We start from the raw sequence: 23,124 nt of genomic DNA, 5'->3' as shown, positions 1-23,124 counted from the left end.
TAAAGACTCGTCCTCGATACTCCAGGGGTTACGCTCACTTGCGCTCTCTGCACCCCTTAAAATCAAAGGCGTGACCACTTTGTGACTTTGAGGTACCTCAAAATCTGTCGATCGCGAGACGGTAAAATTGACTGGCTTTGAAATCGGATGTCGCCGCTCTGTACTTTTCAAACGATAGGTATCAGCCAAAGTTACATCCTCCCAGTCTAGACGTTGTCTACGGTTTGACAGAATTAATTCAGAGCGCAAGTAACAACGGTATCACTGAAACGTTTTGGCAAAATATAAATTAATGTTATCAATATCGTCTCCTCTCACAAGAATCTCCGAACAGTGGTCCACAATATCCAAAAATTGTGTACACAGGAGTGTTTAAGACAGTTGCTGGATATGTTGAAGTTGAAGTTGCTAACTCAATATAAATTTTCATAAACTCCCGCGCAATATGTAATATATACATGATCATTTGGATGTTTGATTGTAAAGAAACATCTCAAGCGTTTGTCTACATTGATGCCGGATGTTGTGAATCAGCCTATCTGGCCGTCGATTGTCCTCAGGTCAAGTAAAACAAGTTTTCTCCTACTCTTGCAATTGGTGTAAGTTGGTAGTGTTCCTATTGTCATGTCCAGGACCATATCAAACTTTGAGAGAGAGAGAGAAAGATATGTACGGTACAATAAAACATATTGGAATGATGCAATCCACGGAAATAGACTAGTTTTGTTGTGGTGCATCGGTTAGATTTAAGATTGCTCGAAAAGTCCAATCCCAGCAGTTAAAAAAGGTCTTGTCCCAGGCTTTGGAGTAAAGGTGTTACACTTCTCCTCCGGCAAATATTGTGGCACGCCTCTTGCCTGTTCAACAAGCCCCCAGGCCCTAAAAGATGTTGCACAAAATTCTAACTCTCTGACAGTTATAAGTCATATTTAAAGACCCCAATAAAAAATAAAAACTTACATATATAAGTTGAATATCATGAACTTGTATATTAGCTATTAAACTGGTACAAAATGAGTTCAACGTCAAAGATCAGGCATTGAGCTTAAGCGGAAAAATAGTACACGGCCAGACAGGGGTTGGAACCCGGGACCCTCCAATCACAGGTACTAGCTATAGCCTCGTCTGAAATTAAACCTATAATATGATTTATATATTATAGGTGTATTGAGAGTCCCCCTGACTGGTGTCAGGGAAGGTCTTATTAAAATTTTAAATAAAAGAAAACTGTGATGGTTAACTTGATTAACTTTAATCAATGCTACTTTTGTCATATTTTTACAGAAGGTCCATACAAGATGGGAAATGCCGGTCCCTCAGGCCCTGCTGACATGGAGTCTGCAGAAGCCAAGTATATACAACAAACTGTCAAAGACAACTGTGTGGTCATCTTCTCCAAGTCATACTGCCCCTATTGTGATGAGGCAGACAAAATTTTCAAAAGGCTTCAAGTGCAAACCACAAAAATTGAACTGGATGACAGAAAAGATGGAGAAAAATTGCAGAATATACTAGGGCACATGACAGATGCATATACTGTAAGCTTTGGTTATCTGCAATCAGAAGATATAATTTAAACTAAATGTGTGGTGGGCTATGCTTTAGAGATGTTGATCATGATCTGATATTAAAGCTGGTAATATTTGATTTTTTTTGTAAGAGGGATGCCAACCTAGAGTAAATGTTTGACAGATTTACATAGCCCAGTTGCCTACTGCCTGATATCAGGTTAAAAGGGGAAGTAACCTAAACTAAATGTTCATTGGGGCCACTTTTGTTGAACATGTTCCTAAATGAGCATTTTGCTGAACCAAAGTTTTTATTAATCAAAGAAATACTATAGTTGTCCCATTATTGTCTCTGGCAAGACATGCATTAACATTTTTATGAACTCTGAGTCTTAAAACTTGACTGTATTGCCATTCTGAAAAATGAAAATCCTCCTCTTAACCATCACCTGATCGGCCGAATAGGGGGGAGACAACCTAGCCTGATAAGCTTAGCATGAGAGGCTAAGGACAACTAAGTCATATATGTCATTACTTAGCTTTTGAGCTAATAGCTTTAACATTTGAAGTTCAACACTAGTGACAACGGTCTAGATTCATAGATACATATCTGACAAAAGGCTTCAAAAGGCATTTTTTGGCAGGTGCAAGGCCAAAAAAAAAAGGTGTCTGTTTAAGGTTCCCGACCGACCCAAGCTTTTTACCCCCGACCCAAATCTTTTTGATGATTTTTTTTTTAAAAACCCGCTGATTTTCGAATTTTAAAAGGTTCTTGCCTTTCAAAATGGCTTCCAGCTCCGTGTTGGCGCTAAATGTCATCCTATGGAGCACAATTTGCCTCCTAATGAACCTTGTTATGTAATTCTTTGTTTTAATTACAATAGTAAGGTCATAATCACATGACCAAAAATATACAAAAAAAATTAGAAAAATCTGACCTACCTACCCTAGTTTTTTTGCCCATGCAACCCTAAACAGGCCTAATGGCATAGAGGCTTTAAAAGGCATTTTTTGGCAGGTGTAGTGGCATATATAACAGCACTTACTGCAGGCAGCTAATGCTTTTGACAACCAGAAGTTTACAAGCCAAACGGGTGAAGCAGAACAGGATCACCCCCTAACTTTTGACCCGATATAAAACCACCATCACATATCAAAATCTTCTAAAATATACGTTTATCCAAAGTTAAATATCTGTAGATTTTATTCAATAATATATGTCAACAATTTAAATATTACTCATTTAGTATTTATCCAGAACAAATGTTAGGTATAGGAATAACAATTGTATGAAATACTTGCTGATTTAGTTGTGCGAGTCCTTAAAACTTGGACAAAAGTATTTGGTGGACCACTTTGCTAAAATATGAAACAAGATGGTTCAGCTACTCTAAATGTCAACATTCTAAACATGTTTCCAGTCTATCCTGTTTTGGTATTTTTCAGCACAGGGCTAAAACTAGCATATGCTTCTTCTGTCCCTCTTCTGCTGTGGTCATTATTTTAGCCATGACATCCACATCTATCTGTGCCTTTCTTATAGCCACAGCAACCCTCTATCAGTTTCCATTCCACAGTATATCTATGTCTTTTTTGGTCCTCCCCTCTCCCCTCTTGAATCATTCAATAATGTTTTTGAGATGTAATTATTTTCGTGCATCATCATATCTTTGATATTTCAAGTTTCACTGTACATGTGTTCCTCCAATTTCAGGTTCCTAGAGTGTTTGTGAATGGAAAGTGTATCGGTGGCGCTTCAGAGACCAAACAGCTACACAAGAAAGGACAGTTGGAAGAACTTATCAAACAGTGTGGGATGTGTAGCTGAGGATTTGGAGTCTGAACATATTTGTCACAGTTTAATTATCAATACCAACTCTACTCAGGATGTGTACCAAGTCCTTTTTAATTGGTTAACTGGATCATTGTTTATATGAAAAGAAGATATATATATATATATATACAATATGGGCAAAGAAGTAGTAACGACAAAGCTGTATTATTGTCTCATGGTGAATGTTTTCTGTTCTATGTTGTGATATGCAAATTTTCATGTTCCTGTCTTGATAGAGGAGCAGATCGCCATGAAAGTTTGACAAATTTCTGTGTCTGTACTGTTGTTATTACTTCTTTGCCCATATATTCTATTTTAGTAATACACATCCAACCAACATTTATTTGTTGGGATCCAGTGCCAATATTGGATCATACTGTCGTTATTACTCATGAGACCTATATATATAAGAAGCACCACATGCATCATGTTAACATCCCTAAAACAATGTTAACATATCTAAACCAGTGCCTATAGAACAAGCGTTATTGTGATACACAATGGTATATAAAGTATAAATCTTATTCATATTTAGGAAGTCACTTAAACATTATTGTACAATCATATTTTAATGAAAAGTACCTTGATAGAAACATGTCTTTTTTGGGTGTACCCATTTAACCAATGGTAATAAAGATATTATTGACTTGTTTTGTATTGTGCAATAAACTGTTCATTACATGTACTTTTTAAAATAGTCTGTTATGCATTATATATTAAATTATCTCTTCTTGAGATTAATAGAATCTCCCCTACCTTGAGGGTGTGACAGAGAAATCTCCTACCCGAGGGATGATTTGTTTTGGTTGTCTAACTTGAGGTTTTGTTGCACCCTCAAGGTAGGGGGTGATTACTTTTCTCCCGTCCTGTTATTTTAGTCACAACTCTACCAATATTAGTCTTTCATGTTTGTTAACAAGAATACATATGGGGTATAAATATCATCATACAATTTTGATGTCACCAATACCGGATACACATTTAAATGATGTCATAATTGAACACATGCTAATTGGATGAGGCTATCTCCCCCTAGGGGGTGACAAGCTGTTCTTTCCAGGCTAATATGGGAGACACACCTGTGACGGGTGGGAGAAATGGTAATCACATATTTGAGATGAGATCAGTAAGGTATCATGAGACATTGATATCTGAGGATTGTGGTGTGCTGTGGGAGGTGGATATTTAAGGGTAGCAGTGCCATTGTCCATCTGTCTGTGCAGGTCAACATTCTGATGACTTTTTATACGACCCTCAAATTTGACGGTAGTATTATGGTATGGCGTTGTCCGTCCGTCCGGCGTAAACTTTTGTTTGTCCGGTAATCTCCTCCTACATTTTTCGACTGATCTATTTGAAACTTGGTATACATTATAATCATGATATGAAGTTGTGTCTCCCTTAAAAAGATTTTGATTCACCAATTATTCCAAAAGTTATTGCCCTTTGTTCATTTCAGTATTTGAATTTTGTCCGCAGATCTCCTCCTACATTTTTTGACCGATCTCTTTGAAACTTGGTATACATGATAATCATGATATGAAGTTGTGTCTCCCTTAAAAGAATTCTGATTCACCGATTTTTGCACAATGTATTGCCTTTTGTTCATTTCAGTATTGGATTTTTTGTCTGTAGATTTTCTCCTACATTTTTTATAGCATATCAGCTAACCACTCTTAGAATGATGCAGATCTTATTTCAATGTAAGAAAGTATATAAAACTATATGGCATTCGACGGGCGTATTTTGTTCCGCCCAGCGGTACTCTTGTTCTTCTGAACTGCTGAACAGAATCTCACCAAAATTGACTGCAAACATCTTTAGGTGGTACATTAGGGTGCTGAGGGATGGACATAAAAGAGGTCATTTGGCCATATTGCGTTAATTGACTTCTCTGGAACTATGAGATAGATATCAACCACATTAGGTTGGAAGCATTCCAAGATGTTGGGGATTCAAAATTGTACAAACAGAATAGCAGACACCCCCAGGCAGCTGAAGGACGTGGCAAAAATGGGGTTATTTGGCAATACTGTTTTTCAGTTATTTCCTCAGGTGGTTGGATGACACAATGAATAGTACACTTGACTTTCACCAAAACAGCCTGGGTCCCATTGAAAAGTCACTGGGTCACCTGCCTGACCACATGGGTTTCCACCAGGTACTACGGTTTCCTCTTGCATTAAGACCCCCTTCACACTACCATCCAGGCCACCATGAGTGATTAATATAAGTTAGCGGAAATTGTTTTATAGTTGCTGTAAAACAAAATTTATTTAAAGTAAATTCTCCTCTCGACACATTGAGATGAGAATCAGTCATATCTAGATCTGATTGGAGGCATTCTCAAGCCCATAGCCAATGCAGCCCTTAATATTATAACGTGTGAAAAATCAAATAACGCAAATTTATTTCAGAGATTTTAATGCAACATGGATTCGTAAGCATATTATAACACAAAAAAAAAGAAGCTATACTTGGCTGTTCTTCAGATAAATCTAAAATCAGAGCCAATAAATCACCTGCTACTATTTAGACATATATATGTATAAAAATCTAAAATCAATTTTAAAATACATCAAGTACTTATAAGATTTAAGGAACGATTGATAAAATTACGTATTTAATTGTGTACTTGAGTTCTTCATCAACCTTTTCTTTGGTAAGCTGATGATATCTTGGCTCCCTGTCCTACATAATTCTGAACGGTTCATTTTCAAGGAACATCATGATAGCTTGAAATCGATAAAAAAATGTTTTTGTGTCTTACTATCTTTAGACATGCACTTCAAATTTGGTGTTCGGCATCCGTTAGCATCTTACAACATGCTTGATTGATGAACAGAAGGTGAATTTTCTGAGTATGGAATGTATATTGTTTGTTGTAATAAAGAGAAATATAATGATATGGATTGATATGGAGAAGTTCAAAATAATTTTCAGTCAACAAAGACCTTACCGGTAAATGTATATATTTTTTTAAACAAAATAAATTAACATTTCAGATAGATAAATAAGTAAATTATATTGCTACAAGTTAGTATGATGTAGGTCTTCTTTCAGTTTTGTTAAATTAGTCAAAACTGGCCTTACTCTGTCTTCACTCTAGATCTGTTAAAGGATAAGCCTTGAATACATCTGGAGTCAAACCTGGTTTAGTGACCACCTGCCTAAAGTGACTACCTGCCTTAAATGACTTCCTGCTTGCAGCAAGCACCTGTCTCAAACAACCAATTTGTATTTGTCCCTAGACAGGTAGTTGTAAATAGGTTTTACTGTACTAGTAACTATAACATTAGGCAAATCCTTACTGAGAACCCTATATACGGTATGTGTTCCCATCATAGCTATACAGTTAGTACTGAACCAATGGTGTTTATCTGTCGATCATATCCAGTTGCACAACACCATCACAAAGCCATTTTTTGATAAACAACATCATATTAGTCATTGTGTACATATAAAGGCATAGCACTGATCCAAGGATATAGAAATCTTTGTCCAATCAGAGAAAATGTATTTTTTCATGAACAAATATTAAACAATTCTGCAATGAAATCAGGAAGTTCTATACATTTCCTCTAAATCTGCCAATGGTAAGAAGTCCTGACATTTCCTGAAGTGAAAAGTCAGCGTCTGTGAGTTAACTCATTCACCCCTGAAATTTCATAATGAACTATTCCAACCTTTGAATTGGAAGGGTTCAAATGTGTCTTCAGGGGTCAATGAGTTAATAGCAAATCACTTGTGAAAGCTAACTAGAAACCTAAATATATAGTTAGTATCATAAGAACATGGGTATGATGCATTTTTGAATGAATTATAATCTGTTACATTGGAAATTCATGTTTGAAGCCTTCCAATTATATAACAGGATATTTCAATGCAAGGATTAATAGGCCATAAGCTTTGTGCAAATTCAAAATTGAAATGGCCAAAAACATTTGAGAAATTATATAGATTTATAGGAACAGTGTAGTTTGAACTTCCTAATCACTGTCATATACTTAGACTGGGCCCCGTCTCTAGAATATTGAATTATTTAGAACAAAATTAAACGTCTGATACCAAGTCCTAAAACAAGGGGGAGAAAATTAAGGCAGTTGTAAAATGCAGTCAAGAAATTCTTCATAAAAACTTGGGGGCTGGTAGTCAGTCTATCATATACTGTACATTACATTTTACACCAGTAAAAATGTATACATGTCCATATAATAAAAAAGGATTAATGTCCATGTAAAGTAAGTAAATATAGAAAAAATAAGATTTAAAGACTGACTAAAAAACTAGCTGCTTTCACCATTCACAGAAAATAAACCTGAAGAGCCCTGTGAAGGGTGAAAGCAGCTAGTTTTTTAGTCAGTCGTTAAATCTTATTTTGTTTATGTCTATATATATATATATATATATATGGGCAAAGAAGTAATTCCAACAGTGTGGACAAGTTTAGGTTGTCAAATTTTCTGAGCAATCCACTCCTTTATCAAGACACAGTGAAACAGAACAGTTACATGTACATATACATCATATTACAAGAAGATAGAACTGATATATATAAGTCCAGTAATAATGATATTGGTTATATTTCATTTAGTGTAAATTTGTCAATACAGCTAATGGTGTATTCTGACTCAATCATACTATGATTATGATAAAATCACGTTGCTGAGAAAATAACTCCAACAGTATAAGAAACACAGAGGATTTCTACCCTAAAAGCTTGTATAACATTTATGACTACACATATTGGAGGAGTATGTAATATAAAATCTATTGCACTTCAGTGTATTGAGTATAGAAATAGGCATTATTAAAATAAACGTTTTAAAAACAACTGTACACCATATATAGAATGTTTTTATTATACACAAACATAACGGACATGGACGAGGGCAGACATATTGACTTGTAGAAAGGCAGGGATATGTTGGTCTACATCCTTCATCAACTAATATAAGAATGCTTAAATTCATGAAGTAATGCTTCAAAAAAATCTAATGATATACAATACAAATAAGTGATTTTATATATGCTGGTTTATCATAAAATGATAACATAATATACAAAACTCAAAGCAGATTTACTTCAAGTGTTAACATATCTCTAAAATTATCAGATGTACGGTCATTAACAGGTAGAGTCAATGTGATTACATACCCAGGTACCGTATTTATCTACCAATACGCCCATTTCTGTTTACAAGCCCAGCTAAATGAAATCTGTCAGCAGTTCCTACAGTAGAAATTCTAACAAATACTATTTTGTTGTGCTGTACCTGTAACAAGCCCACCCTTTATATTGAGTTGGAAGCTATGTGTTGACCATGGGTTTTTTATAGGGTAAAGACGGTAAATAAATACATTTGTACGCTGATGAGCACCTATAGGTTACAAAAAATGCTATATAGTATACACAAGTTTTATCAACAAATAAGGGATCTGTTTCTTAGAATAAATTTTCGGGTCTCGGGGAACAAATTTTCTAGACAGTTCATATCAGGAATTTATCTGGCTTACCTCATTGAAAAATGCTTGGAAAAAGGGACTTGTCGAGTGCCTAAATGGGTCCAAGAGGAACTGAATAAATTTTCAAGATCATGAGCAGGTTTAATATATGTTTTAAAATTAAATGTTTCTTATTGTACACTCATACGTTTATTTTCAAAAGAAAACAATCAAAATCTAGTAGGGTAAATATCTAATTTCAACATGAACAGAAATAAACTACAGTAAATAGCTTACATTAAAACTTAACCTCTCCTTAAGGTCTTTGAAAACCTTCATAAAAAACAACTACTGGTATATTTTTAATGTCTTTTAAATGTGAGTATGAATATAAAAGAGGAACATCTGATAACAACTATTTTCTTAGGGAGGATATCTTTAACTCATTCACCCCTGAAGACACATTTGAACCCTTCTAACTCAGAGGTTTGAGTAGTTCATTATGAAATTTCAGGGGTGAAGGAGTTAAACAGTACTAAATTTCCCCTTGATAAATAATACCCACATTCCCTCCAGCTCCCCCAAACAACATTGTCACCGAGACAAGACATAGTATGTAAAAAACATAATGAAAACATAATTATCACTAAATTGGAATGTTTCTCAACAACTTTTGCATCGAATAAAAATAATTCTATACATTTTTTACACAAGTAACATTAAAAATAATTGATATGAGGCAACAATAAGATATTTTATCAAACATAAAAGATAAAACTTCAAATAAAAATAAACCATGTAAATTAAATAATGATGTTGTGGTCCTTTACAACAGTTTAACAGGAATCACATTTGGTATTTGATGATTTCTTTCTGGAATTCATTTCACTTTTGACCTTGAAATCTTTCAATGCCCCAAAGTTGACCTTAAATCTGTCAAATGCAGCACTTTTTCTTCTCCACAATTTCATCCTTCAGTTGTAGGGCCTTCTCCATCTCTTCATCCTCCTTATCCTTCAGCAGGCTGCAAACATATCGTGGCTATTATCAGTAATGTCGTATGATTGTTTCATACATTAAAACACCTTTCATCTTTTTACATGGTAAAGTCAGCTCTATGCAAACATGTTATAATAATAATTTGAGGTTCCTATATACCGCTTTATCACAAAATAAATAAAAATAAATAAATATACAACATTTGATATAGCGCCCTATCTAGCTAACATAAGCCACTCTAAAGCGCTTTACAGTACATAGATATACTATTTAATACAGTCAATACAAATAGCATATATATTAATCAATACAATATTGAGGAATTCGCAGGAGCTGCCTTATCAGGCGCTAACTACTAGTCCTATGCCACCTGGCTAATATCTCCTTATGTGTGTATGCCTGTGTGTGTGCTTGTTCGTAGGTCGTCTAAAAGCGGTTCACAAATTATTATCTGTGGTTATAGGGCCTTTGCAACCAGCCAATACCTTTCTCAACTCCCTGAGCTGCCATTTTGGCGCTAACAGCTAGCATTCAACAATTCTAGCACTGCCCAATTGCAACCACATACTCATTTACAGCTGAGTAGACTGGAACAAGCGGAGTTAAGTATCTTGCTCAAAGATACAACACAGTGCCGTGCCTCGAACCCGCAACCCTTCGGTCTCGAGCCCGGCATCCTACCACTAGACTACCATGCCTCCATGTACTGAACACTCAGTCTACGCATACAATGTACAAAGTATCATGTTAATGTACCATAGGTAAATCAATGATCAGGTCCTCTTCAGGGTTCTATTTAAATGTCACAAAGGTAACTCAATGTTAGGACTTCCTTGTATAACGTTTATGTAATCCTGTATACCTTCAAAATAACCTTAAATAGTTTATCACTTGCATGGACATAGCAATAGCCATTTTTAGACAAAGAAAACATTTTCTTGATCTTTTAAAAGAATTTACTGGTGTTTATGTGTTTCTCCTTTGCAGAGAACCATAAAGAACAGTGCCAATGTCAATGTTGTATTTCCTCTTCCTAAACCATGCTGTGAACATCGTAAAAATAGTCTACTTGACCCACCATGTGACCATCAGGCCCTGTATTCATGAAACTACTCTTATCCTCACGTATGGATTCTGTGCTAAAGCCATCTTTCTTGTAACTCAGATAAGGTGTCACAATAAAAAAAGTCAAGTGTTAACATTGAAAGTTTAGTGAAATCTTCAGTATATAGTCTTTTCAGTTTCCATATTTTTTACCAAATTTAATTTAATTTATTACTTTATCACAGGAACAAGAAATTGGGTGTGAGCACAGGATGTGAGTTTGAGCATGAGAATGGTTCCTTGAATACAGGCCCTGTGTCTGACCCCTTTGACCCTGTTGTATTCGGGTACTTACTCAGCCATGGCAGCCATACTCTCCTGTACATTGGTCCCAGATTTGGCGCTGCACTCAAAAAATAAGGCTTCATATTCCTACAAATAACACAACACATCTCTCGGTCATTAGTCATCTACTAAAGCTTTGAACACATCTTCAAATGTAGTAAGTATAAGACTAAAATGACTTAAAGTCTGCTTTTCTCCTGGGACAAATTTTTAAGCAACATGAAAAATTTCTTACAGCTGAAAAAGCCACACATAAAAGTTTCCAGGAAAATTTGTATAAAAATTATATCTCAATTGAATTCTTCAAATTTCTATAAAAATTATATCTCAATTGAATTCTTCAAATTTCTATAAAAATTATATCTCAATTGAATTCTTCAAATTTCAATAACAAATTGAAGAAATAAATAAAATGAGGTAGACACATGTATTATAAATTTCAATTTGCTTGGTGTTAATCATCATCTCATAAAAAAGGCTGCACAGAACAAAGTAGGATATCCTAACAACATCATCTCATACCTCCTCAAACATGTTCACAAGTAAGTTGCATTGCTTGGGAAACAATATATCGTTATACAGATGGATTGATCAAAGAAATTGTAATTTGTTTTGAAAATATTGCAATTTTATACTTTTCGTTTATGTAACTGTTTGCATGAAATTCCAGCCTATATTAGATAATGCCATGCAGTAATTAAGAGATGGACAACACAGTTACTGACCAGGGCGAGTTTCTTGCCGTCGTTCATTCGTACAACACGTTTATCGTCCCCTTCTGTCATGTCTGTTTTGTTCCCTAGGATTTCAATCACTGTGTTGTCATTCACATTTTCCTGTCAAAAATAAATTCCTTCATTATTTAGTGAGGGCTGGTGTGTCAAGAGGGTTGAGGGGAAGGAGGGTAACATTGTAGAGAATGAGGGTAACATTGTAGAGAATGAGGATGAGGGTAACATTGTAGAGAATGAGGGTAACATTGTAGAGATTGTCATTGAGATGAAAGGGGGATGGGGGGACATTGTAGGATAGCCATAATTTGAAAATGATGTGCAAATCTTTCACAGCAAAACTCAATGTTTTCAAACCTTAACTGCTTTTGACGACATCATCTGGAACTGTACTGAGCAGTTTCTATTTTTTTCTAAAATGGAATCAACCTCTACTGCACCCCTGAAAAATGTCATGACAAAATCGAAGGCTCTTTTGAATGATTAAAGTAGATTAAGTTGATCCTTTAACATCAAAAGAATCTCGCAGCAGCCTAACAGTAAAATTGACTGGTTTTCTTCAAAAAGCAGATATCAGCCTATTGATTGGTCAGGTTTTTTTACCTGAAACAAATCAAATAGTAACCATGTGTCTTTGATTTTGATTTTGTCATGACATATTCCAGGGGTGCGGAAAACTAAAGTGAGTGTAACCTCTGGAATTTCGAGGATGCAAAAGTAATCAATTTATATTTTCTGTTCAATCAGTTATTACTGCTGTGTAATTCCCACACAATTCACGAACTCATTCACCCCTTAAATTTCATAATGAACTATTCCGACCTTTGAATTGGAGGAGTTCAAATGGGTCTTCCGGGGTGAATGAGTTAATATTTGCAGGTAAGATAAGTCAAATTAAAACCAAAGTATTGATTGATTTCATTTTATCAGATCATTTTAACAACAAATAACAGGTAAACCATATTTCCCTTTTCCTACCATTACACCAGTTTTACTGCTAAGATGACAGAAATCATCTTTGTGACCAGCTCAACAAACGGACATTACACAGAGACATTCCAAGCTGTGTTTTGTACCTTTATACTTGTCATCCAGTTTCGAACATTGATGAACGAGGTCTCGGATGTTACGTCGTACATAATGACCACCCCATCAGCCTTGCGGAAATACTGCTTTGTAATGCTGCGAAACCTGTAGATACAAAAGTCACCGTGTACTGGGTCCGATCGTTGGGTAAACATTGAAAATGACACCTAATGGTTTGAAGTAAAACAACTACATGTACCTATATGAGAACATTGAGATGTCTCTGGGTCATTTTAACATCTAAACATGCTAATTCTGTGTATCAGTACATAAAACATTTTCAATAAGATTCATCAGTTTGGAAATATGTGATATCAAAGTGTTACTTTCTACACAAATATGTGCGTATTAAACGTGTCACAACATTTCAAGACCAACTGGTCCCTTTGTCAAGCTATGACTGAGTGAGCAATTTGTATTTTTACCTGTACAACTAATTAGTGATGAAATTGTATATTTTTTTTATGTCACTCTACCCGGGATGTTTTGCCTATTGATAGGGAGTGTATACACACTGCATCAGATAGGTTACAGGTAGAGTGTAGATCTAGCCCCTGTTGTGTCAGTATCGGGTCATACAGATGACTCAGCTGGTGTCCCCCTCGTCTCTGTTCTTGTTCCGAGTTATTCTAATTTTGATTGCTTATTTGATTTGTCTCATATTTGTGTATTTGTTCCCTTTCAACTATCTTGGCAGTGTCCCAATTGAAGATGTGATTTTGGGTGTTAGCGTGATCTGTTAATGCCGATTTGTTGTACTGGGTGGCGGATGTTTTGCGTGTGGATCTGGTGAATGTGTCTCTACGTCCAGTTATAGGAGAAATTTGGTACACATCTGAAGGAACATCAGAAGGATGTAGAGAAAATGAGCAACATCACATTTACGTTTAATACATACATTGTTTTTGTAGAAAGTAAAATTTTGATATTACATAAAACATATTTTTTGTCTTATGCAGTACATTCTTAAGTCAAAGTCTCAATGTTTCAAATTTGCCCCGATGGTCCCGTAAAGTTTGAAATATGGAAGTTTGACTGTGCCTGTGTTTAGTTAGACTGAATTCAGGCTTTGTGATTGCTAATTACAATATCTAAATTAACATTTTCTTGTGATACCATTTGATGTTAGCTGGCGTTTTCAATGATAGAAGTCTCTAAAGACGTGTTTTAGGACAGTGTATTGGTAGCTGACCTTTCCTGCCCGGCAGTGTCCCACAACTGGAGCACGATGACTGTGTCCTTCAGCTGGATCATCTTCACCTGGAAATCCACACCTGTACAAAGTATCACCCACTGTTAACAGTTTGTACAGCATGCACTCCCATTATATATCTGTACGACTTCAGATGTAAAAATCATTGATAGCTTTAATTATGATTTTATAGGAATTAGGTCAAATGATAATGGGATTTATTCCCTACAGATTTTATAGAAGACAGGCTGCTAGAGTATAGGTACTTACCAATGGTGGGGCTGTTTGTTGTATCAGTACTTACCAATGGTGGCGCTAAAGGACGGGTTGAATGTGTTGTTACAGAATCGGTGAATGAAGCTACTCTTGCCCACGCCCGAGTCTCCCACAAACACGACCTTGAAAACTCGCTGTGAGGTCATCACAGGCTCGATGGCCTAACAACACATAAACATACACCTAATCATATGTGTACATACTAACATTCACTTGATCAAGTTTTAATAAATCTTCCTTGACATATTAGCACCAAGTACTGTGGACACAGCATGGAATGGGAAGAGGTTAATCATATATGCTATCATCTGGTAAAATATTTATGTAACTATTGCCATAAATGTGCAGGTCCTAAATCACTAAACTAATTCTTCATTGAATTTCCGAAGATTATTTTGGAATAACATTAATTCTGGATCAAAACAAGCATTATATGAATGAACTTGGTCCAATTGAGTTTTTACTTTTTAACGTAGGTTTTTCATAATTATTACTTTTCTGTGAATAAAGGTTTTTTATGTAATTTATCTCCCCTTAGTACTTACCTCTCCATCAGATTCCACAGCCCCTACAGGTTGTCCTCGTGGACCATTGGTCACCGACTCATCAGGGCTCCTACAAAACCATATTACAGGGCAAAGGTCACACACATTTCTTAAAGTCAAGGTCAGACGAAACCTTACTGCAGTTTGTTTATATTTTTCATGAGCTCTAGTTGGTGTCGGAGGGTGTGAAACTTGTTACTTTTATAAGTGGGCTGGATGAAACACATGCAAGTAACAGATCAAATAAGGGAATTCAGTTAAAAGAATCCATGCTTAAGAACCTTGCATCAGTGAAAATCATGCAATGCTATATCTAAAGTTGTGTATTAAATTCTGACTGACTCAGGTAAAAGTCTTGCCATTAATAGATTGCCAATTTCAGATTTTGCCAATTTCACATTTTGCCAGTTTCACATTTTGTTGATTAGTCTGAGAAATTCCCTTTTTTTTAATAATGAAGACTAGACAATGGTATTAGTGGTTAGTGTATTACTAGTACATTCGTATATGATTACTATGAAGTTATCTACTAGGACTTATTACAAGGTTAAAAGGCAGCGGTAAAAGTATAATACTTGAATAGAGATGTATCGCGGTACCGTGGAATGAAGCACCTGAAGCCAGCCCTCACCTTTACACATTAATGATGACAAGCCATGCTTCCTAAGCTGACAGGTGTATCCCGAGCTCCAGAGCCACCTCAGATATAAAGTATGATTACAGTACCATACAACCACCATCACCACATGTACACTTACAGGTCCTATTCCACTTCAACTGTATTCCACTCTGTGTGTCCTGGTTTGTTAAGATCAGGACAACAACACTAGTACCACAGTTATCCAGTTATATTTGCCATAGGAATAGAGCACAAATGTTTAATATGTGGCACATGTCCTTTGTCACTGACCACAAGGTGTGCATTCATCTGTCAAAGTGATCTGTCCATTCCACATTCTGACAAGATTTCATGCGCATAGGAAAGACATTTTAAAGCACAATTAGATGAGAGTGTCATATGCAGCAGAATAACTTCCATACAAACAGTCAATGCGCAGTACAATGGCTGGTTATACGAGTCTGTATATAGAATAATGAGTCCTGGAGTACAGTTTATGTAGCATCTGATTATACAGGCGGCACCAGGCATGATATACATACACAGCTCGATAAATAGTGACATGCATACACTTGTCAAGGAGCAAAAAGCTACTTGCTCTTTTGAAGGTGCTCCGGAATTGGCCCCTTCATTATCATCATCGAGAATGTCTCCAAGTTCACCACGAAACGTGACCTCCTCTCCTTCCCATGTATCCAAGATAATGCCACGGGCAAAGGGAACACTGGGTAAAATATAGGACAGACTTGAGAAAAGCGATTTCTTTTTCGTTTTTTCCGGAACAACAGATGGTTTTTCTTCACTCATTATTTCAACCTTTGTTCCAGAGACAACTGCTGTGTCAGGAGTTGCTTCCTTTTGTTCTTCTTGACCCTGTTGGATTACATGGAGTTTTGGAGTGATGCCTTGAAGACTTGATTCTCTACTCACGGCCGATTCCTCTGTTATTTGGGGAGAGGCCAAGGTGTGTGGCGGTTTGTAGATAGTGCCGTCACTGTCCTGGAAATGAACAGATTTGTTTCCTTTTCTGTCCACAACCTTCCCATGACAATGGTCCGGTATGGAGTTCACACGAGAGGACAGGCTCCCATCGAACACTCCATTTGTTTGGGCTGTTAACCGAGGAGATCGGAACATGGCCTGTGATGAAAGGTCGCGACCTGATGGTGTGTGACCCTGCAGCCCAGAGGTCGTTAGGGTGCCGTACAGAGGCTTGGATTTGTTGTAAGGCATAAAGCTGTAATACTTGGGCTCTGGGTAAGACAAGACTGTGCTCTCTAGAGCTTCTCTGGTCTCTTCCATTCTTGTTTGCTCATCACAACCTTCAAATTTGTTAGTGTATATGATCATGGTTGTAGAAAATGTATCATCTTTATCCTCAGTATTTTCAGTATCAGAATCAGCATCTGGTTTCATTTGAAATGAAGCCACACCTGTTTTTCCTTGCTGATCTTTGATAGATATATCTATAGAAACATTGTCGTCAGTGGACTTGGTCGTGTCTTTTTCCTCCTCAGTTATACCGGTGTCTGCTTTTCCTTGGACACCCTTGTCTTGTTCATCCACCTCTGATAAAACCTCCTCTGGAAGTTTGACCTCCAAAAAGGACAAAATCTTGCTATCAATAATTTCCGATGAATTATTTTCTGTGTTAAACTTCCTATTGATGCTTGTATCATCATTCATTTGATTTGTTTTAACTCCAGGGGACTGACTTTCTACTGGGACTGTGTACTGTGTATTCTTTGTTTCAACCTCTGGCTCTGTAGCAGTTTTAAGATACAAATCTGCAGCTGGTTTGTTAGGTACATCCTTCAAATCTGCGTCTGTTTCAGGACTTTCAGGAACAGAATCTAAAGCATCCTTCAGATCCATATAGGCGGGTGTGTTACTTGTTTCAATACTTTCAAGAACTTGTATCGATTCTAGACCAGCTTTCAGATTTGTGTATACAGCATTATTGTTTGTACCAGTGTCTGCTACGGTGGAGCTTGGACTTGATTTAGTATCAACAGGCCCTTTACCTTTTGGTTCAGAAAACTGTCTGTCTCCGGCGACTTTTACAGACAACTGTTTGTCATCCATAACCTCCACTAAGTCTAACGCAGACTGCAGATCCATTGTGACACCCAAAGGGGATTGGAGATCTGCTGTAGACTGAAGACCTTCAGACACCACAACAGAATTCAGAGTTGTGCTGACTTCCCGGCTAATATTGTCAGCCACTTCCCGAGAACCTGATGGCATAGCCTTCCTGACATCCACAACAGAATTCAGAGTTGTGGTGATTTCCCGGCTAATATTGTCAGCCACTTCCAGAGAACCTGATGGCATAGCCTTCCTGACATCCACAAGAGAATGCTCATCTGTAGTATCTACAACAGTAGTGTGAAGATCATGTGTTGCTTGAGCAGACTGGAGATTTCCATCTACCTCTGTGGTGGAGAGACTCTCCATATCAGCAGGTACGGCAGTCTTAATCTCTTTAGCAACGGTAACATTTGTCTGAATCTCCTTAGCAACCTTTACTGAAGTCTGAATCTCATTTACAGCAGTTTCATCAGTCTGAAACTCTCTAGCAAAAGCAGCAGAAGTCTGCAGATCCTTAACGACAGTAGTAGAGGTTTGAAAATCATCAGTAATAGCAGCAGATGTTTCAAGATCCTTTGAGACCATATCAGATGGTTGGAGACCATCTAAATCAGACAATGGCAGGCTGTCTGTAGACTCGAGGTCTGGATGGACATCCATCTTACTCTGACGGTCTAAATCAGACAATGGCAGGCTGTCTGTAGACTCGAGGTCTGGATGAACATCCATCTTACTCTGAAGATCCACCAGTGATAGTTCTTTTCCATTTTTCAGCTTTCTGCTTGTTTCTTCTCTCAAAGTGGCATCAATTTCAGTTTCTCTTTGTTTATTTTTAGCACCAACTGTTCCACGTTTAACTTGCACATCTTCTCTACTCGTATCTTTGCTATGATCCATCAGGTCTGCTTCATTTTTTGTTATTTGGTCATGTGTCTCATCAAATCGGACATCTCTTTCAGGGATATTTTCTTCGTCTTTTTGTTCTGTCGTATCCTCCCCTACTCTCCCTAACCTGACAAATCTAGTCTTAGTATTGTCTACAGTCACATCTGTTTCTGACTTTTCAGCACTTCTAATTGACGTCACATCTGCAAGTTGATTGGTTGTATCTGTTTGGTTTTCTGAGACCTGATTGGGTGTATCTGTCGTTTTCTCTGAGAGTTGTGTGACTGTTTCTGTTGTTTTCTCTGTAATCTGATTGGCTGTAACTGTTTTTTCTACGAAGAGCTGATTGGCTGTATCTGTGTTCTCCAAGAGTTGATTGGCTGTTTTCTCTGAGAGCTGATTGGCTGTATCTGCTGTTTTCTCTGAGAGCCGATTGGCTGTATCTGTTGTTTTCACTGAGAGCTGATTGGCTGTATCTGTTGTTTCTATAGAAAGCTGATTTGATGTGTCTGTTGTTTCCCTTGACAGTTGATTGATTGTAACAAGAGCAGTTTCATCTGTAGTAATTGAGCTCTGACCAGGAGTATTGATGGACTCTTCCAAACTCGGGTTGTCTTCTTTCTGAATGCCTCCAAGAACATCTCTGATTTCTCTACTTTCCTCTTCACTACCTAGTGTTGGATATGGTGCCTGTTTATCATTTCCATCCAGATCTGTAAGCTGATTGATTGTGCCATGTTTTTCCCCATCTAAGGGTCCTGCCATCTTCTGTGTTTCCTCTGCACCAATGTTATTTTTATCTTTGTTTTCCACTGTTACATTTGTTCCTTCAGTACCAATCCACTTCGCTAGCTCTTCCTTGTCACTGCCTTGCTTTGCCTTACTATTCACTGTGGCCATTATTTCACCAGGAGAACCAGCATCTTCCTCCACACTCTCTCTTCTGTCGGTCAGTTCTGTATGACTTGTTACCCTCTTCCCTTCACCCTTGGCCTCCAAAGAACTGGGTTTTCTATAAACGGTCTGTGGAGCTGCCGATTCCTCTATATCCTCCCCAACTTTTACATCACTGCTTACTGAGTGCGTTTCCGTTTCTTCCCCTGGCTCATTAGTCACTTCATTGACACTGTTTTCCTTGACCAGATCATTGATGTCCACCTGTTCGTCTGTGACGGAGTACTTGTAGTTCAGCTCCACAGTCGTGTCAATCTCAGAGTCCTCCTCTGATGAGCTCTTCGATACAATCACCTTTTCTTTCATCTTACTCTCTTCCAGTTGCTCCTCTAAATGCTGTAATGTTTTGACATCCATTTTCTCACTGGAATTTCCTTGTAATTTTTCTGTGATATGTTCGCTTTCCGTCATTTGTTCATCCAAATTTTTCTGTAGTTTATCTCTTTCCTTCCCCTTAGATTCCCTTACCAATATTTCATTTTCTGTGATTTCTGATACTTTCTCACTATTATCAATTGTCCTAGCTCCTGGTTCTTGCATTGAATCTATAATTCCTATTTCCTTTAAATTTCCCAGAACATGTGTCTCAGATCCTTCTCTTCGCTCAACTTGGAATTTCTCATTTACCTCCACAATGGCATTTGTTGTCAACACAACTTCAACATTTTTTCCAGGTTTTTCCAAATTGGGATCTGATGATTCCTTTTCCATCATAGCTACTTCCTTTTCAGGTTTCTCTTTTGGTTTCCTAACCAAAGTGTCTTTTGCTTTTACCTCCAATATATCCTCAGACTTTTCAACAAACAGCTCCTTTGATTCAATCACCTGTTGTTGCTCTAGCTTACTCGACGATGTCTCAACAGATTGATCTGACAATTCCTTTGTCTCCCTACCAAACTTCTCAGATTTTTCCTTGGGTTTCCTAACTAACGTTTCTTTTGGTTTTACCTCCAATATATCCTCAGATTTTTCAATAAACAGCTCCTTTGAATCAACCACCATGTTTTCCTCCAATTTCCTCAATGGTGTTTCTACATATTGATCTGATGTTTTCTTTTCCTCCACACCAAACTCCTCAGATTTTTCCATTGGTTTCCTAACTAACGTTTCTTTTGGTTTCACCTCTAAAATGTTCTCAAACTTTTCAACAAAATGCTCGTTTGATTCAATCACCTTATTTTGCTCTAATTGACTCGTTTGCCGTGACGTATACATCGCCTGGCTATCATTTAAGTCATCCTGCCCCTGGGTATCCACATCCAGCTCCCCAACATCAGGATCCCTGGCAGAGATTTCTCCATCTCCATCAGAAGTGCTATCTATGCTAGCGCTTGACCTGGGCAAGCTAGGAGAGAAACAGGTTGGTGTAAGAACAAACAGATTTTTTTGTTAATGATGTTAGTACAGCTGTAATTTTAAATAGTTTGTGTCCGTGATTTCTTCAAAAATAGTGATTTATTTTAAATATTTCATCAATATCAAATATTAATCTAGATTGTAGCCGTTGTTACTATAGCATGGGCCCTAAATGACTTACAATGTAGATGGGCAGTTAAACAATTTTTTTAACTTTTTTTTTTACTATAGCAATGGTTACTTTAGAAATTCCCAACCATAACTACTGTAACTAAAGTTACTGTAACCATGGCTACCATTATCATAGTAACTGTTACCATGGCTACCATTATCATAGTTACTGTAACCATGGCTACCATTATCATAGCAACTGTTACCATAGATACTTAAGAGATGGGATTTTATGTTATGGTTATGCTTTAAAGTGGTTATATGGACAAAAAAATACAGTTTAATATCTAAAACATAATGTATTTTTTTTTTTAAATCCCAGGTTTAATAATTTATTCGGCAAATCTAGTGCTTAACAAGAATCACATATAAAAACACTTGTTAATAATTTTTGAAATGAGGATATCTGTGAACTTGTTACATCGAAATTGTCGAAAATGTATAAAAAGGTTAAGAGAAACAAGATTTTCAAGAAATCCAGGTTTGTGAGATATCTAGGTTGAGTTTTCTCCAGATATCCAGATAAATGAGATATCCTGGTTAAAACAATAGCGAAAAAACAGTTATTGGACTGAAAATACAACAATGTAATACTATTAATTAGGTACTCACTACAAATTTACCATTACCCCTACACTCATGCAGCACAACCCAGAGCCTATTACCATTATAGTGACTACATCAGCTAGCTTGATCTGAATAACTCAATGGTCAAATGAAGTGTTAACTGTTTGCCTCAAATTTCACAAATGTTTGTAAAATTGCATCTTAACTCGTTTTTTAAATTATCCAGTAAAATGAATAACGATACAATTTCAGATCAAGGAAGCCTCCCTACCACAGATATTCTCAACCCCACCAAACACGCCCCACCAAACACGCCCCACCACCTGTTCTGAAAACTGGCCTACCTGTCTTGCCGTGACTGGACAGCTACTGTTCCAGGGAGCAGCCTTCGTTTCGTTTTGCGCACTTTACGACTCCTTCCGGAAGACATATCATTTGGGCTTTTCTCATCCGAATCACCCTCACTTGTGTTGCCTTGACTACCACTGACCTTCCGTGATTCACTGTTATGACCGTTATGATGATATGACACATTTCTAGATTCTACTATGTTTGATAATGTATTATAATTACTACTTCTAATCTGACCCTCCTGGTCATCGTCATAATCCACTTCAATGTCATCATCCTCCTCTACATCTGGTGTGTCCTCGGATACCGACTCCCCGAATGATGGTTGCCCCCTACAACAAAGAACACAAGTAAGAGGAGCACCAAAGTTTCTTAGTAGGGTATAATTAACAAGAGGCCCAGGGGCCTTTCTATATCTCCCGCTTTTTTCTTTTTCTTTTTTTTTATCAAAAGAGTACAATACATATGAGAACAGGTAAAAGAATGCTGAACCACAAGTAGTTTGTAGTTTTGCGTGTGTGTGAGTGCATGTGTATGTATATTTCATGTTAAATGCATTGTAATTATAGAAAAAAAAAGACTTGAAAAATAAAATTACAAAAAAAAACAAGAGGCCCAATGGGCCTGCATCGCTCACCTGGTATAAAACTCACACTTGTAACCTTAAAAGTGATCTAAAATAAAGCTACAGGCAAAATGTCAGTATTTATGATTAAAATTCGTTCAAAAGACCCTGTTATTTTTTTTAAAAACATTTCACCCCTGTGATTGAAAGTTGAACACATTGTATAGCCTTTCATCTCAGGATGCAACTTGCAAAGTATAAACATCCTGGGACCCATGATTATTCATAAGAGGTTGTTTAAAGATTTTAAACAAATTTGACCCCTGTGACCTTGAATATAAGTCAAAGTCATTCACTTTAACAAACATAGTAGTCCTTGATCCTAGCATATGCTACTAACTAAATATCAACATCCTGAGCCTTTTGGTTATTCAGAACAAGTTGTTGAAATATTTTAAACATATTTGCTCCTTGTGACCTTGAATATGATTCAAGATCATACATTTAAACAAACTTGGTAGCCCTTGATCCTAGTATGCTACTGACTAAATATCATCACCC

The 23,124-nt window shown here is 36.9% G+C and overlaps 2 protein-coding genes across 14 annotated transcripts in view; one reads left to right on the top strand and one right to left on the bottom strand.

The window, feature by feature from the left end:
* Positions 1-485: 485 nt before the first annotated feature.
* Positions 486-4,028, top strand: LOC110459933 (glutaredoxin-2, mitochondrial-like). 4 transcript variants are annotated; one of them, XM_021512445.1, is made up of 3 exons: positions 486-560; positions 1,285-1,538; positions 3,223-4,028. In XM_021512445.1, exons 2-3 carry the CDS (start codon positions 1,299-1,301, stop codon positions 3,334-3,336), a joined length of 354 nt encoding a protein of 117 aa, XP_021368120.1. In that variant the 5' UTR covers positions 486-560; positions 1,285-1,298; the 3' UTR covers positions 3,337-4,028. The 4 variants fall into 4 exon arrangements, with proteins under 4 accessions (XP_021368120.1, XP_021368119.1, XP_021368118.1 ...); XM_021512444.1 differs by having other exon boundaries at positions 503-599; positions 1,288-1,538; XM_021512443.1 differs by having other exon boundaries at positions 503-599.
* A 3,832-nt stretch (positions 4,029-7,860) lies between these two features.
* LOC110459957 (serine-rich adhesin for platelets-like) overlaps positions 7,861-23,124 on the bottom strand; it is a 58,429-nt gene continuing 43,165 nt past the window's right edge. For 9 of the 10 annotated variants that reach the window (XM_021512523.1, XM_021512522.1, XM_021512528.1 and 6 more), the window contains 9 exons: positions 21,992-22,330; positions 16,222-20,898; positions 15,005-15,074; positions 14,488-14,620; positions 14,184-14,265; positions 12,982-13,096; positions 11,900-12,010; positions 11,185-11,261; positions 7,861-9,810 (listed from right to left, as the gene is read on the bottom strand). In XM_021512523.1, the coding sequence (XP_021368198.1) occupies positions 9,723-9,810; positions 11,185-11,261; positions 11,900-12,010; positions 12,982-13,096; positions 14,184-14,265; positions 14,488-14,620; positions 15,005-15,074; positions 16,222-20,898; positions 21,992-22,330 (5,692 nt within the window). In that variant the 3' untranslated portion in view covers positions 7,861-9,722. Of the gene's footprint in view, positions 9,811-11,184; positions 11,262-11,899; positions 12,011-12,981; positions 13,097-14,183; positions 14,266-14,487; positions 14,621-15,004; positions 15,075-15,635; positions 20,899-21,991; positions 22,331-23,124 lie in introns of those variants that run through there. The other variant, XR_002463951.1, reaches the window with a different exon arrangement.

Source organism: Mizuhopecten yessoensis, unplaced genomic scaffold (genome assembly GCF_002113885.1).
Source record: "Mizuhopecten yessoensis strain PY_sf001 unplaced genomic scaffold, ASM211388v2 scaffold10275, whole genome shotgun sequence".
Classification (NCBI taxonomy): domain Eukaryota; kingdom Metazoa; phylum Mollusca; class Bivalvia; order Pectinida; family Pectinidae; genus Mizuhopecten; species Mizuhopecten yessoensis.
The sequence above is the reverse complement of the archived record's forward strand: the minus strand, read 5'-3'. Positions and strand labels throughout refer to the sequence as shown.

Excerpts from the sequence above, each read along its gene's own strand:
- LOC110459933 (XM_021512445.1), top strand. The coding sequence starts at position 1,299 with ATGGGAAATGCCGGTCCCTCAGGCCCTGCTGACATGGAGTCTGCAGAA. Across the intron at positions 1,539-3,222 it reads ACATGACAGATGCATATACT|GTTCCTAGAGTGTTTGTGAA; the intron begins GTAAGCTTTGGT and ends CTCCAATTTCAG.